This window comes from Bombina bombina, chromosome 7, assembly GCF_027579735.1.
Source record: "Bombina bombina isolate aBomBom1 chromosome 7, aBomBom1.pri, whole genome shotgun sequence".
Classification (NCBI taxonomy): Eukaryota; Metazoa; Chordata; class Amphibia; order Anura; family Bombinatoridae; genus Bombina; species Bombina bombina.
Genome location: NC_069505.1, coordinates 395,705,232 through 395,722,605, shown reverse-complemented (window position 1 = coordinate 395,722,605; position 17,374 = coordinate 395,705,232). Strand labels below are relative to the sequence as shown.

General features: G+C 43.3%; 1 protein-coding gene across 1 annotated transcript in view; it reads left to right on the top strand.

Moving 5' to 3' along the window:
• Positions 1–17,374, top strand: part of IP6K1 (inositol hexakisphosphate kinase 1) — an 81,435-nt gene that overhangs the window by 42,141 nt on the left and 21,920 nt on the right. Inside the window, exons 3-4 of the mRNA XM_053721141.1 lie at positions 9,955–10,136; positions 13,795–13,970. Coding sequence (XP_053577116.1) covers positions 9,955–10,136; positions 13,795–13,970 — 358 coding nt within the window. The remainder of the gene's footprint in view (positions 1–9,954; positions 10,137–13,794; positions 13,971–17,374) is intronic.

Genomic DNA, 17,374 nt, shown 5'->3' with positions numbered 1-17,374 from the left:
TTGTGAGAGGAAGATGATTTTAGCAGACAGTAACTAAAATCGATTGCTGTTTCCACATAGGACTGTTGAGATGAAGTAACTTCAGTTGGGGGAAACAGTTAGCAGACTTTTCTGCTTAAGGTATGACTAGCCATATTTCTAACAAGACCATGTAATGCTGGAAGGCTGTCATTTCCCCTCATGGGGACCGGTAAGCCATTTTCTTAGTCAAGCAAACAGAATAAAGGGCTTAATATGGGCTATAAAACTGGTAGACACTTTTATGGGCTAAATCGATTGCTTTATTTGGACATTTTATACATGTTTATGCTGATAATTCACATTTATAAACTTGGGGAACGTTTTTTAACGGCAGGCACTATGTTAGACACCTTTTCCAGTCAGGGAGGGCCTTCCCAGTTGTAGGCTGAGCCTCATTTTCGCGCCATTACTGCGCAGTTGTTTTTGAGAGCAAGACATGCAGATGCATGTGTGAGGATCTGAAAGTAGCTGGAAAAGTTTCTAGAAGGCGTCATTTGGTATCGTATTCCACTCTGGGCTTGGTTGGGTCTCAGCAAAGGCTATAGCTGGGACTGTATAGGGGTTAAATTTGTAAATGGCTCCGGTTCCGTTATTTTAAGGGTTAAAACTCTGAAATTTGGTGTGCAATACTCTTAATGCTTTAAGACAATGTGGTGAACTTTTGGTAATTTTTGAACAATTCCTTCATACTTTTTCACATATTAAGTAATAAAGTGTTTTCTGTTTAAAATTTAAAGAGACAGTAACGGTTTTGTTTTAAAACGTTTTTTGTGCTTTGTTGACAAGTTTAAGCCTGTTTAACATGTCTGTGCCTTCGGATAAGCTATGTTCTATATGTATGAAAGCCAATGTGTCTCCCCATTTAAATTTATGTGATAATTGTGCCATAGCGTCCAAACAAAGTAAGGACAGTACTGCCACAGATAATGAAATTGCCCAAGATGATTCCTCAGATGAGGGGAGTAAACATGATACTACATCATCTCCTACTGTGTCTACACCAGTTTTGCCCACGCAAGAGGCCCCTAGTACATCTAGCGCGCCAATGCTTATTACCATGCAACAATTGACGGCTGTAATGGATAACTCCATAGCAAATATTTTATCCAAAATGCCTACATATCAGAGAAAGCGCGATTGCTCTGTTTTAAACACTGAAGAGCAGGAGGGCGCTGATGATAATTGTTCTGTCATACCCTCACACCAATCTGAAGTGGCCATGAGGGAGGTTTTGTCAGATGGGGAAATTTCAGATTCAGGAAAAATTTCTCAACAAGCTGAACCTGATGTTGTGACATTTAAATTTAAATTAGAACATCTCCGCGCACTGCTTAAGGAGGTGTTATCTACTCTGGATGATTGTGACAACTTGGTCATTCCAGAGAAATTATGCAAGATGGACAAGTTCCTAGAGGTTCCGGTGCACCCCGACGCTTTTCCTATACCCAAGCGGGTGGCGGACATAGTGAATAAGGAGTGGGAAAAGCCCGGCATACCTTTTGTTCCCCCCCTATATTTAAGAAATTATTCCCGTTATTATATTTTTTATGTCGACCCCAGAAAGGACTTATGGCAGACAGTCCCTAAGGTCGAGGGGGCAGTTTTTACTCTAAACAAGCGCACTACTATTCCTATCGAGGATAGTTGTGCTTTCAAAGATCCTATGGATAAAAAATTGGAGGGTTTGCTTAAAAAGATTTTTGTACAGCAAGGTTACCTTCTACAACCCATTTCGTGCATTGTTCCTGTCACTACAGCAGCGTGGTTCTGGTTTGAAGAACTAGAAAAGTCGCTCAGTAGAGAGACTCCATATGAGGAGGTTATGGACAGAGTTCACGCACTTAAGTTGGCTAACTCTTTTATTTTAGATGCCGCTTTGCAATTAGCTAGATTAGCGGCGAAAAATTCAGGGTTTGCAATTGTGGCGCGCAGAGCGCTTTGGCTAAAGTCTTGGTCAGCGGATGTGTCATCCAAGACAAAATTGCTTAGCATCCCTTTCAAAGGTAAAACTCTATTTGGACCAGAATTGAAAGAGATTATCTCAGACATCACTGGGCGAAAGGGCCACACCCTTCCACAAGATAGGCCTTTCAAGGCCAAGAATAAGTCTAATTTTCGTTCCTTTCGCAATTTCAGGAACGGACCGGCCTCTAATTCTGCATCCTTTAAGCAAGAGGGTAATGCCTCACAACCCAAACCAGCCTGGAAACCGATGCAAGGCTGGAACAAGGGTAAGCAGGCCAAGAAGCCTGCTGCTGCTAACAAAACAGCATGAAGGAGTAGCCCCCGATCCGGGACCGGATCTAGTAGGGGGCAGACTCTCTCTCTTTGCTCAGGCTTGGGCAAGAGATGTTCAGGATCCCTGGGCACTAGAAATAGTTTCTCAGGGTTATCTTCTGGAATTCAGGGAACTACCCCCAAGGGGAAGGTTCCACATGTCTCACTTATCCTTAAACCAAATAAAGAGACAGGCGTTCTTACATTGTGTAGAAGACCTGTTAAAGATGGGAGTGATACACCCAGTTCCAATAAAGGAACAAGGAATGGGATTTTATTCAAATCTGTTCGTAGTTCCCAAAAAAGAGGGAACCTTCAGACCAATTTTGGATCTGAAGATTCTAAACAAATTTCTCAGGGTACCATCGTTCAAGATGGAAACCATTCGAACGATTCTACCCACTATCCAGGAAGGTCAATTTATGACTACCGTGGATCTAAAGGATGCGTACCTACATATCCCTATCCACAAAGAACATAAGGTTCGCCTTTCTGGACAAACATTACCAGTTTGTGGCCCTCCCATTCGGGTTAGCCACTGCTCCAAGGATTTTCACAAAGGTTCTCGGGTCCCTTCTAGCGGTTCTAAGACCGAGGGGCATTGCAGTAGTACCATACTTAGACGACATTCTAATACAAGCGTCGTCCCTGTCAAAAGCAAAGGCTCATACAGACATCGTTCTAGCCTTTCTCAGATCACACGGATGGAAGGTGAACATAGAAAAGAGTTCTCTGTCTCCGGCAACAAGAGTTCCCTTCTTGGGAACAATAATAGATTCCTTAGAAATTAGGATTTTTCTGACAGAGGTCAGAAAATCAAAACTTCTAAGCACTTGTCAAGTTCTTCATTCTGTTCCACGTCCTTCCATAGCGCAGTGCATGGAAGTAGTAGGGTTGATGGTTGCAGCAATGGACATAGTTCCTTTTGCATGAATTCATCTAAGACCATTACAACTGTGCATGCTCAAACAGTGGAATGGGGACTATACAGACTTGTCTCCAGTGATTCAAGTAGATCAGAAGACCAGAGACTCACTCCGTTGGTGGCTAACCCAGGATCACCTGTCCCAGGGAATGAGCTTCCGCAGATCAGAGTGGGTCATCGTCACGACCGACGCCAGTCTAGTGGGCTGGGGCGCGGTCTGGGACTCCCTGAAAGCTCAGGGTCTATGGTCTCGGGAAGAGTCTCTAATCCCGATAAACATTCTGGAACTGAGAGCGATATTCAATACTCTCAGGGCTTGGCCTCAACTAGCAAAGGCCAGATTCATAAGATTCCAATCAGACAACATGACGACTGTTGCTTACATCAACCATCAGGGGGGAACAAGGAGTTCCCTGGCGATGAGAGAAGTGACCAAAATCATAAAATGGGCGGAGGATCACTCCTGCCACCTGTCTGCGATCCACATCCCAGGAGTGGAGAACTGGGAGGCGGATTATCTGAGTCGTCAGACATTCCATCCGGGGGAGTGGGAACTCCACCCGGAGATATTTGCCCAGTTGACTCAATTATGGGGCATTCCAGACATGGATCTGATGGCGTCTCGTCAGAACTTCAAGGTTCCTTGCTACGGGTCCATATCCAGGGATCCCAAGGCGACTCTAGTAGATGCACTAGTAGCACCTTGGACCTTCAACCTAGCTTATGTATTTCCACCGTTTCCTCTCATTCCCAGGCTGGTAGCCAGGATCAAACAGGAGAGGGCCTCAGTGATCTTGATAGCTCCTGCGTGGCCACGCAGGACTTGGTATGCAGACCTAGTGAATATGTCATCGGTTCCACCATGGAAGCTACCTTTGAGACAGGACCTTCTTGTTCAGGGTCCATTCGAACATCCAAATCTGGTCTCCCTCCAGCTGACGGCTTGGAGATTGAACGCTTGATTCTATCGAAGCGTGGGTTTTCAGATTCTGTGATAGATACTCTGGTTCAGGCCAGAAAACCGGTAACTAGAAAGATTTACCATAAAATATGGAAAAGATATATCTGTTGGTGTGAATCCAAAGGGTTCCCATGGAATAAGATAAAAATTCCTAAGATTCTCTCCTTTCTACAAGAAGGTTTGGAGAAAGGATTATCTGCAAGTTCTCTAAAGGGACAGATCTCTGCTTTATCTGTCTTACTACACAAAAGACTGGCAGCTGTGCCAGATGTTCAAGCATTTGTTCAGGCTCTGGTTAGGATCAAGCCTGTTTACAGACCTTTGACTCCTCCCTGGAGTCTAAATCTAGTTCTTTCAGTTCTTCAAGGGGTTCCGTTTGAACCTTTACATTCCGTAGATATTAAGTTACTATCTTGGAAAGTTTTGATTGCTATTTCTTCTGCTAGAAGAGTTTCAGAGTTATCTGCTTTGCAGTGTTCTCCGCCTTATCTGGTGTTCCATGCAGATAAGGTGGTTTTGCGTACTAAGCCTGGTTTTCTTCCAAAGGTTGTTTCTAACAAGAATATTAACCAGGAGATAGTTGTACCTTCTTTATGTCCGAATCCAGTTTCAAAGAAGGAACGTTTGTTACACAATTTGGACGTAGTCCGTGCTCTAAAATTCTATTTAGAGGCTACAAAAGATTTCAGACAAACATCTTCTTTGTTTGTTGTCTATTCTGGTAAAAGGAGAGGTCAAAAAGCGACTTCTACCTCTTTCCCTTTGGCTTAAAAGCATTATCCGATTGGCCTACGAGACTGCCGGACGGCAGCCTCCTGAAAGAATCACAGCTCACTCCACTAGGGCTGTGGCTTCCACATGGGCCTTCAAGAACGAGGCTTCTGTTGACCAGATATGTAAGGCAGCGACTTGGTCTTCACTGCACGCTTTTGCCAAATTTTTACAAATTTGATACTTTTGCTTCTTCGGAGGCTATTTTTGGGGGAGAGGTTTTTCAAGCCGTGGTGCCTTCCGTTTAGGTAACCTGATTTGCTCCCTCCCTTCATCCGTGTCCTAAAGCTTTGGTATTGGTTCCCACAAGTAAGGATGACGCCGTGGACCGGACACACCAATGTTGGAGAAAACAGAATTTATGCTTACCTGATAAATTACTTTCTCCAACGGTGTGTCCGGTCCACGGCCCGCCCTGGTTTTTTTAATCAGGTCTGATGAATTATTTTCTCTAACTACAGTCACCACGGTACCATATGGTTTCTCCTATATTTTTCCTTCTGTCCGTCGGTCGAATGACTGGGGTGGGCGGAGCCTAGGAGGGACTATATGGCCAGCTTTGCTGGGACTCTTTGCCATTTCCTGTTGGGGAAGAGATATTCCCACAAGTAAGGATGACGCCGTGGACCGGACACACCGTTGGAGAAAGTAATTTATCAGGTAAGCATAAATTCTGTTTTTGAGCAGTACATACAGTAATATGAATATATTTGATGGTATTTTTTAAAAAAAAATTATAAAACAATTCCAGCAAGGTTCACTATCTCCAGTTAGATCCAATACTTATATGATCCAATACTTCTATGATCCAGCAAGTGTGCACATAGTGTAGTCAAGAGACTAAGAAATAGTTGGTACCTTATACACTCAGGAGCTCCGAGCATTTGTATCCATGAAGCGGTGGTTATACCAACTGGAAAACAGCTCTGGAATCCTAATGGGGTGAAAAGAAGAAAGCCGCCAAGCTCCTCTCCCCTGCACGTCCTGGATTCCGTACTCGGCTGTATTTACTTTAGTTTTCCTTCCGTGTTTCTTGGAGTATGGTATCTCCTGGTGTACAAAAATCTAAATGAAAGAGATCCGTCAACGCGTTTCAGCTCTCTACGGAGCCTTTGTCAAGCCTGTTCTCTCCTTCCAATAATGTTTCTTATATAGTTCTTCACAGGGACGTTTAAAGGGCCAGCTGTTTATTATTCAAACAACCATTATTTAAAATCAGTTTGGTTATACAGTACAATTAGTATTTCTTGTTATTGGATTTTACCGGCAGGGAGGGACCAATGTATTTCCGTCTGACTATTTGTCATCTGTCTCATCCTCTTCCTTCAGATTTAATAGCCCAGAAGACTAGCAATCTCTCTGGGTGCTACTGTTACTATGAAGATAACGTACAATGCACGTCACTGTGTTTGTCAGTAAAGGATAAACGAGACAGAGAACCAAATCTCAGACCTTCCTAATGCACACAGAGGGCGTCTAGAGGGAAAACCCGGGCACTGGGCTATTTAAACATTTTAGGTCCAGAACCGGACCTTCAGATTTAACAAATTTCTGGCTGTTCCATCGTTCAAAATGGAAATTATCAGATCGATTCTGCACCTAGTTCAAGAGGGTCAGTTCATGACTACAATAGACTTGATGAATGCCTACCTTCATGTGCCGATCCACAGGGATCACTTCAGGTTCCTGAGATTTGCGTTTCTGGACCAACATTTCCAGTTTGTGGCCCTTCCCTTTGGTCTGGCGACAGCCTCAAGAGTCTCTACGAAGGTTCTGGGGGCGCTACATGCAGTAGCCAGATCCAGAGGCATTGCTGTGGCACCCTATCTGGATGACATCCTAGTCCAGGCGCCGTTGTTAAGTCTCGCTGAGGATCACTCCATGGCCCTTCTCACGGTTGGAAGATAAACTCAGGAAAGAGCTCCCTGATTCCCAGCAACAGGGTGGAGTTCCTGGGAACTATAATAGATTCTATATCAGTGAAGATATTTCTCGCAGATCAGCGACGCAGGAAGATTGCGTCCACCTGTCTTGCCCTTCAGTCCTCCTCCAGTTCCTCAGTGGCTCAGATAATGGAGGTGATCCAGCTCATGGTGTACAGCATCAATGTCATTCCATTCGCCAGGTTCCATCTCAGACCTCTTCAGCTGTGCATGTTGAGACAGTGGAACAATGATCATTCAGATCTATCTCAACAGATTTCTCTGGATGTTTGGACGAGGGATTCCCTTTCTTGGTGAATCCGTCTGCAACAACTGTCCCAGGGGACATCCTTCCTTAGACCGTCCTGGGAGATTGTGACCACGGACCCGAGTCAAGCAGGGTGGGGTGCTGTTTGGGGGTGCCAGGATAGCACAGGGAAGGTGGTCCCGAGAAGAGTCTCTCCTTCCGATCAATCTTCTGGAACTTCGAGCGATCTACAATGCTCTGAAGGCGTGGCCTCTCCTGGGGTCGTTCAACTTCATCAGGTTCCAGACAGACATTACTTCAGTGGCTTACATCAACCATCGGGGGGGGGGGGGGGGGGGGATCGAGAAGCTCCCTAGCAATGAGGGAGGTTTCTCGGATATTGGAATGGGCAGAGTCCCACAGCTGCTCGCTCTCAGTAATCCACATTCTGGGTGGGGAAAACTTGGAAGCGGATTTTCTAAGCAGGGGGAATGGTCTCTCCATCCTGAGGTGTTTGCGGAGATTTGTCTCAGATGAGACATTGTCGTCCAGACTCAATTAGCTTGTTGCTTTTACATCAAAATCTAGATTCTCTGAGGCTGACTGTGTGGAGATTGAACGCTTAGTCTTAGCTAAGAGAGGATTCTCTGAGAGAGGGATTGATACTCTCGTTCAGGCCAGGAAGCCGGTCACTCGTCGCATCTATCATAAGGTGTGGAGGACTTACTTGTCCTGGTGTGAGAAGTATGGATATCCTTGGCAGAAGGTTAAGGTATCCAGGATTCTGTCCTTTCTCCAGGAAGGACTGGAGAAGGGGCATGCCGCCAGTTCCTTGAAGGGACAGATTTTGGCTTTATTTGTTCTGTTGCACAAGAGGCTCGCTGAGCTTCCTGATATCCAATCTTTTGTTCAGGCTCTGGAGCGTTCAGGCCCTGGAGCGTCAACTTGGTTCTAAAGGTGTTGCAGAGGGTTCCGTTTGAACCTATGCACTCTCTTGACATTGTTACTTTCTTGGAAGGTGCTGTTTTTGTTGGCTATTGCATCGGCACGGAGAGTATCTGAGTTGGCGGCCTTGCAATATGAGCCGCCTTATCTGGCTTTTCATGCTGATAAGACACTTCTTCACACTGGTTTGGGATTTCTTTCCAAAGTTGTGTCTACCCGTAACATCAATGAGGAAGTAGTTGTTCCTTCTTTGTGTCCTAACCCTTCTTCTCCTAAGGAGAGGTTACTTCATAATTTGGATGTGGTTCATGCTTTGAAGTTTTATCTTCAGGCTACAAAGGATTTCAGACAGTTTACATCTCTCTTTGTGTTGTATTCAGGGAAGCGCAAGGGGCAGAAGGCCTCTTCAACTTTTGTCCTTTTGGTTGAGGAGCATGATTTGCTTGGCCTACGAGACAGCTGTAGTATATTATTAGATTAAAATATTAATTATGACTATTTCATACGTAAACTAGGTTGAACCGCTAAGGCGTCTGTCAGCTCTGCCTGGACCCCTGGCAGCGGTAATCTCCCATATACTATATTATTTGTCAGTAGTTCTATATCAGGAGATATCTTTTTAAACACAGCAAATTATGTTTGCGGAGTAAAGTGGATTCAATTTGGAAAAATATATGCAGATTTATTAAATGGACAACAGTCCTCAAAGCCCCCAGATGATTTCCTGTTAAAAGGTAGAGCCTGGACACATGCTTTTTGTTATGTGATGAGCCATGGACAAATGTTCAATTTCCATTGAATTGTGTCTGTAAGATAAGGTCCCCACAACAGTTTTTAGTTTTCATTAAATGATGTCTGTTCTGTTTACAAAGCCCCCAGGTGTCCTTCCTGGCCAAAAGGTATCTTTGGAGACATGCTTTTGTTATCTTCTGAGTCAAAGTTTTAACAATGGGGGGTTGAGGAGGGAGTCTTATGAATAGACTTGTATAGCATGTTATAGCATATTTTGTAATTTAGAGGGGGAAAAAAGGTGCTTCTGTCGTAGGAATGTACATTTTTTTTTTTTTTTTCCCTATAATAAGAGATTCAATATTTTTCCCTATGACTCAACACAGCGGGACATAAGCCTCCTCAGAGGATCACGGCTCATTCAACTAGAGCTGTGGCTTCTTCTTGGGCCTTCAAGAACGAGGCCTCTATGGAGCATATTTGTAAGGCAGCTACCTGGTCCTCCTTACATACCTTTACAAAATTTTACAAATTTGACATTTTTGCTTCGGCAGAAGCAGTTTTTGGGAGAGAGGTTTTACAGGCTGTGGTACCCTCAGATAAGGGTCCACATCCTTTGCCCTCCTGTTTTTTCATTCAGTGTCCTCTAGATCTTGGGTATTTGTTCCCACAAGTAATGAATGAAGCTGTGGACTCTCCTCCCCTTTAGATGGAAAATATAAATTTTGCTTACCTGATAATTTAATTTCCATCGTGGGGAGGAGAGTCCATGACTCCCGACCGTTGCTCCAGTGGGCGGACCTTAAATTAATGTTATACTTTTGGCACCATTTATAACCTGATATTTCTCCTACTGTTCCTTGTTCCCTCGGCAGAATGACTGGGGGATGAGGGAAGTGGGGGGAGGTATTTAAGCCTTTGACTGGGGTGTCTTTGCCTCCTCCTGGTGGCCAGGTTCTTAATTCCCACAAGTAATGAATGAGGCCGTGGACTCTCCTCCCCACGATGGAAATTAAATTATCAGGTAAGCATAATTTATATTTTAAATATGTTTGCTCAATACTTTTAAGAAAACAGTTATTCAGCAATTGGCCTAAATTAAAAGGTTTAGGTTATTTTTAAACTTGGCGTCTTAACCTGGACTCTCTCTCTACAGCGTACCAGAGATGAAGAGCCCAAAACTGGAGCTGCAGATGCATTCAGAGGTCCCATTCCAGATGTTGGATAGTAACAGCGGTTTGAGTTCTGAGCGTATCAGCTTCAACCCCTGGAGCCTGCGCTGTCATAAGCAACAGCTCAACCGCATGCGCTCCGAGTCCAAGGAACGAAAACTGTACAGTATCCTCTCAAGCAATGGCTTCATCCTAACTTGTGTCAAGAGATACAAAAGAAATCACTGACCTATAATTAGATAAAATAAATCCCTTTCAAAGTTTTTTGGCAGATCCATTTTTATTATAATGTATGTATATTAGAATTCTATTAAAGGGACATTATACACTAATTTTTTCTTTGCATAAATGTTTTGTAGATGATCTATTTATATAGCCCATAAAGTTGTTTTTTCTCAAAAATGTATAGTTTTGCTTATGTTTAACCCCTTAATGACCGCAGCACTTTTCCATTTTCTGTCCGTTTGGGACCAAGGCTATTTTTACATTTTTGCGGTGTTTGTGTTTAGCTGTAATTTTCCTCTTACTCATTTACTGTACCCACACATATTATATACCGTTTTTCTCGCCATTAAATGGACTTTCAAAAGATACCATTATTTTCATCATATCTTATAATTTACTATAAAAAACATTATAAAATATGAGGAAAAAATGGAAAAAAACACACATTTTCTAACTTTGACCCCCAAAATCTGTTACACATCTACAATCACTAAAAAACACCCATGCTAAATAGTTTCTACATTTTGTCCTTAGTTTAGAAATACCCAATGTTTACATCTTCTTTGCTTTTTTTGCAAGTTATAGGGCCATAAATACAAGTAGCACTTTGCTATTTCCAAACCACTTTTTTTCAAAATTAGCGCTAGTTACATTGGGACACTAATATCTTTCAGGAATCCCTGAATATCCATTGACATGTATATATTTTTTTTTCAAAGCCATCCCAAAGTATTGATCTAGGCCCATTTTGGTATATTTCATGCCACTATTTCACCGCCAAATGCGATCAAATAAAAAAAATTGTTCACTTTTTCACAAATTTTTTTCACAAACTTTAGGTTTCTCACTGAAATTATTTACAAACAACTTATGCAATTATAGCATAAATGGTTGTAAATGCTTCTCTGGGATCCCCTTTGTTCAGAAATAGCAGACATATTTGGCTTTGCTTTTTGGTAATTAGAAGGCTGCTAAATGCCACTGCGCACAATACGTGTATTATGCCCAGCAGTGAAGGAGTTAATTAGGGAGCATGTAGGGAGCTTCTAGGGTTAATTTTAGCTTTAGTGTATTGTGGTAGACAACCCCAAGTATTGATCTAGGCCCATTTTGGTATATTTCATGCCACCATTTCACCGCCAAATGCGATCAAAGTAAAAAAAAACGTTAATTTTTTCACAATTTTAGGTTTCTCACTGAAATTATTTACAAACAGCTTGTGCAATTATGGCACAAATGGTTGTAAATGCTTCTCTGGGATGCCCTTTGTTCAGAAATAGCAGACATATATGACTTTGGCGTTGCTTTTTGGTAATTAGAAAGTCGCTAAATGCTGCTGCGCATCACACGTGTATTATGGCTAGCAGTGAAGGGGTTAATTAGGTAGTTTGTAGGGAGCTTGCAGGGTTAATTTTAGCTTTAGTGTAGAGATCAGCCTCCCACCTGACACATCCCACCCCCTGATCCCTCCCAAACAGCTCCCTTCTCTCCCCCACCCCACAATTGTCCCCGCCATCTTAAGTACTGGCAGAAAGTCTGCCAGTACTAAAATAAGTTGGTTTTTTTTTAAGGAAAAAAAAAAGCATATTTACATATGCTGTGTTTAGGATCCCCCCTTAACCCCCAACCTCCCTGATCCCCCCCCAAAACAGCTCTCTAAGCCTCCCTCTCAGCCTTATTGGGGGCCATCTTGGGTACTGGCAGCTGTCTGCCAGTACCCAGTTTGAACAATCAAATGTTTATTTTTTTTAATTTTTTTTCTGTTGTGTAGCTCAATCCCACCAACCCCCACCACCTAAATCACACCTAAGGGGTTTTTTTTTAACATTAAATGTCCCACATTTTTTCTGTATTGTAGCATTCCCACCCGCTCCCTCCCCGTGCACGCCCCCGCCTTCTCGTGCACGTGCGCGATCCCGCTCCACATGACCAGGGCCATCGATGGCCGCCACCCACCTCCCACACCGGCTCCCACCCACCAACGATACCGGCCATTGATGTCCGGTGCAGAGAGGGCCACAGAGTGGCTCTCTCTGCATCGGATGGCCGTAAAAGGTTATTGCAGGATGCCTCCATATCGAGGCATCACTGCAATAACCGGAAAGCAGCTGGAAGCGAGCAGGATCGCTTCCAGCTGCTTTCCACACCGAGGACGTGCAGGGTACGTTCTCAGGCGTTAACTGCCTTTTTTCTGAGGACGTACCCTGCACGTCCTCGGTCGTTAAGGGGTTAAAGATCATTGCTCTGATTTTCAGACTCTTTACCAAGCCCCAAAGCTTTATGAGAATACTGTCAGCTACCTACTCCAGCTTGCTCCTGTTTGTGTAAAGGGTCTTTTCATATGCAGGGGGAGGGGGGAGTGTCTTATTTCCCACTTGCAGTGGGCTTTCCAGCTACCTTTTCAACAGCGCTAAACTGGGAGCTTCTAAGTAAGTTTTTTAACTGTTTTATACTGGATTTTTATATCAGTATTTGTGCATCTTATTCTTTATAGTAGTGTCTATTACATGCAGTTATATGAAAATGAGTGTATACTGTCCCTTTAATGTAGGGCTCGACAAATTATGTTCCGATTTAGGACACAGCCAATAAATATGAGCCAGCAGCTTTTGGCTAGTCTTATGTGTTGTTGGGGGGGGGGGGGGGGGCGGCGGCATTGCGGAGCTACTTATAGTCTCCTGGCCAATTGACCCCAGGTCTCTGTGCCATGTTACTGACAGTGCCCCTTTCCAGGAGGTATTAGGAGGAGGTCTTGGCCAAAGTTGGATTTGTATTTCACCAGGCTAATTTTTTTGTGCTACAGGCAGAGGGAAATTGGGGAGCACCAATAGGTGACTCCCTAGCACCTGGCTTTATATTAATGTGTATACCGTAATGCTCTAAAAATGAAAATATTTTGTTGCTATACATTAACGATATTAGCTTGTCACTGCCTCATGTTTCACTGTTTTAGATCTTTCAATGTCAGAAAAAAGGAATAGATTGCACAGCTGCATGTTGTAGATGGTCTGGCTATGATCATTACTTAATGCACTGGTGCAATATTTGCGTGCATAATCTATTTAAAAAAATCTCTTACTTGGAGATAACACTAATTCTATTACCAAATGCAAGTTATTTAGTTAAAAATCAGTGAACGCTTCAGACAAAGGAACTTTCTGCATGAAGTATTTTATACTTCATAACTGAAAATCCCCTTTATTTGTTCCAATGGTTAATCCTAGCGTTTCAGAAACGTTAGGATTTACCATCACTTTGGTGCAGTTTTTTAAAGGGACTCTAAAGTCAAAATTAAACTTTTATGATTCACATTGTGCATTCATCAGTGCTTTTATGTCGAGGGATAAGTGACATTTTATTAAAATAATTAATGTGTCCGATTCTTTTAAGGAGTGTACTTGGTTCTCTTGGTATCCATAGTTGGAAAGTATACTTAGTCTTAGCAGAAGCAATGCACTACTGAGAGCTAGCTGTTCATTGGTAGCTGCACATATATGCCACTTATCATTGGCTCACCAAACATTTAGGAAGTTCCCAGTAGTGCATAGTTGCTCTGGAAATCAAATACTCCTTTTAATCCTTAACCCCTCACCTCTCAGAGTTCTTGCTTTTGGAGAATGTCGTCCACCACTTCAAGTTTCCATGTGTGCTGGACCTTAAGATGGGCACTAGGCAGCATGGCGACGATGCATCTGAGGAGAAGGCAGCAAGGCAAATGAAGAAATGTGAGCAGAGCACGTCGGCCACACTCGGTGTGCGTGTGTGCGGCATGCAGGTACTAATCAGCAGCACAAACATACAGACAAGATTATTACATATGCAGCTCAATAAAGACTAGAACTGATAGATTACTCTTAGAATTTCCATTATTGGACTCCTGCTTGTACAGTATTGATGATTTTACTTGTTAGGTATCCGAAGTTGCACATTCGTCACAAAAACACATTTCCAGTTGGTATTCTTTGCCAACAGTGTGCAGTGAACGACATGATAATGTTTCCTTCTTAGTGGCTCAGCTTCTCTATCCACAAAATTTACTCACCCCCTCTCTGTTGCTGAAAGTCCTTAAAGGATTAGTACATATTTTTTTTCTTATTTGAATGGCAGTAATTAAATATACAGAAATTGTTACAGCTAGTGGTCTACTCAGCAAAGGATGATAAACAACATTTCTCTTGTAAGGTGTATCCAGTCCACGGATTCATCCATTACTTGTGGGATATTCTCCTTCCCAACAGGAAGCTGCAAGAGGATCACCCACAGCAGAGCTGTCTATATAGCTCCTCCCCTAACTGCCACCTCCAGTCATTCTCTTGCAGCTCTCGACAAGGGAAGTAGCTAGAGAGATGTGGTGAATTAGTGTAGTTTATCTTCAATCAAGTTTGTTATTTTTAAACGGTGCCGGCGTTGTACTGTTTTTTACCTCAGGCAGAAATTAGAAGAAGAATTAGCCTGAGGTTTTTGATGATCTTAGCAGGTTGTAACTAAGGTCCACTGCTGTTCTCACACATAACTGAAGAGTATGAGGAAACTTTAGCTGGGAGAACGGCCTGCAGAATTAACTGCCCTGAGGTATGTTCAGTATATTATTTTCTAGAGGATGATAAGAACTAGAAAATACTGACAGTGCTTAATATAGTTAAGGTAAGCCTGATTGCAGTGATTTAATAAACGACTGGCATCATGCTTGCAGTAAAAAGTAATTTTCATATTACTTTCTATTATGGCTTAGTATGTAAAACGTTTGCATTTATATAAAGAACGTTTTTTACTGAGGTGATAAATCTTTGTTTGGGGCCTAGTTTTCCACATGGCTGTTATTTTACTCCTAGGAATAGTTTTTTAAGGCCCTCTGACTTTGAGTGCATGGTGGGAGGGGCCTATTTTCACGCTCTAATTGCGCAGTTGTTTTTACATTCTGAGACATCCAGCTTCCCTGAAGGAGTCTCCTGACATATTGGGCCTCTGTAAAGGGTTTTTTGTGCCTACAAAAGTCGTTTTATGGGAAGGTAGGAGCCACAGTAGAGCTGTGGCAGTTTGCTTGTGACTGTTTTAACGGTTTTTGCCGTTTTTTTGCTTCGTTTTTTAACCTGAGGGGTTAATCATCCATTTGCAAGTGGGTGCAATGCTATTTTAGTCTATTATATACACTGTAAAAAATTTCATAGAGTTAACTGCTTTTTTCACTGTTTTGCAGTTTTTGTGTTTGTTTTTTTCCCTTAAAGGCACAGTACCGTTTTTTATAATCTGCTTTTGCTATTCAGGCGCATAGGGCGCTATGGCTTAAATCCTGGTCAGCTGACGTTACTTCAAAGTCTAAGCTTCTCAACATTCCCTTCAAGGGGCAGACCCTATTTGGGCCTGGACTGAAGGAGATCATTTCTGATATTACTGGAGGAAAAGGTCACACCCTTCCTCAGGATAGGTCCAACAAATTAAGGACCAAACAGCCTAATTTTCGTGCCTTTCGAAACTTCAAGAGTGGCGCAGCTTCAACTTCCTCTAATACAAAACAAGAGGGAAATTTTGCCCAGTCCAAGCCGGTCTGGAGACCTAACCAGGCTTGGAACAAAGGAAAGCAGGCCAAAAAACCTGCTGCTGCCTCTAAGACAACATGAAAGATCAGCCCCCGATCCGGTAACGGATCTAGTAGGGGGCAGACTTTCTCTCTTCGCCAGGCTTGGGCAAGAGATGTCCAGGATCCCTGGTCGTTGGAAATCGTGTCCCAGGGATATCTTCTGGACTTCAAAGCTTCTTCCCCAAAAGGAAGATTTCACCTCTCACAATTATCTGCAAACCAGATAAAGAGAGAGGCATTCTTACATTGTGTTAAAGACCTCCTAGTTATGGGAGTGATCCACCCAGTTCCAAAGGAGGAACAGGGGCAAGGCTTCTATTCAAATCTGTTTGTGGTTCCCAAGAAAGAGGGAACCTTCAGACCAATCTTGGATCTCAAGATCCTAAACAAATTTCTCAGGGTCCCATCCTTCAAGATGGAGACTATTCGAACCATCCTACCTATGATCCAGGAGGGTCAATATATGACTACCGTGGACTTAAAGGATGCTTATCTGCACATTCCGATACACAGAGATCATCGGTTTCTCAGGTTCGCTTTCCTAGACAGGCATTACCAGTTTGTGGCTCTTCCCTTTGGGTTAGCTACGGCACCAAGAATCTTTACGAAGATTCTGGGGTCACTCCTAGCGGTCCTAAGGCCGCGGGGTATAGCAGTAGCCCCTTACCTAGACGACATTCTAATACAGGCGTCGAATTTTCAAATCGCCAGGTCCCATACAGACATTGTTCTGGCATTCCTGAGGTCGCATGGGTGGAAAGGGAACGAAGAAAAGAGTTCTCTATACCCTCTCACAAGAGTTTCCTTCCTAGGAACTCTGATAGATTCTGTAGAAATGAAGATTTACCTGACAGAGGCCAGGTTGTCAAAACTTCTAAATTCCTGCCGTGTTCTTTATTCTACTTCTCGCCCTTCAGTGGCTCAGTGTATGGAAGTAATCGGCTTAATGGTAGCGGCAATTGACATAGTGCCGTTTGCCCGCCTACATCTCAGACCGCTGCAACTCTGCATGCTCAGTCAGTGGAATGGGGATTACACAGACTTGTCCCCTCTACTAAATCTGGATCAAGAGACCAGGGATTCTCTTCTCCGGTGGCTCTCTCGGGTCCATCTGTCCAAGGGTATGACCTTCCGCAGGCCGGATTGGACAATAGTAACGACACATGCCAGCCTTCTGGGCTGGGGTGCAGTCTGGAATTCCCTGAAAGCTCAGGGCTTGTGGACTCAGGAGGAGACACTCCTTCCGATAAACATTCTGGAACTAAGAGCGATATTCAATGCTCTTAAGGCTTGGCCTCAGCTAGCTGTGGTCAGGTTCATCAGATTTCAATCGGACAACATTACGACTGTAGCCTACATCAACCATCAAGGGGGAACAAGGAGTTCCCTAGCAATGTTGGAGGTTTCAAAAATAATTCTATGGGCAGAGGTTCACTCTTGCCATCTATCAGCTATCCATATCCCAGGAGTAGAGAACTGGGAGGCGGATTTTCTAAGTCGACAGACTTTTCATCCGGAGGAGTGGGAACTCCACCTGGAGGTGTTTGCACAGTTGATTCAACTTTGGGGCAAACCAGAACTGGATCTCATGGCGTCTCGTC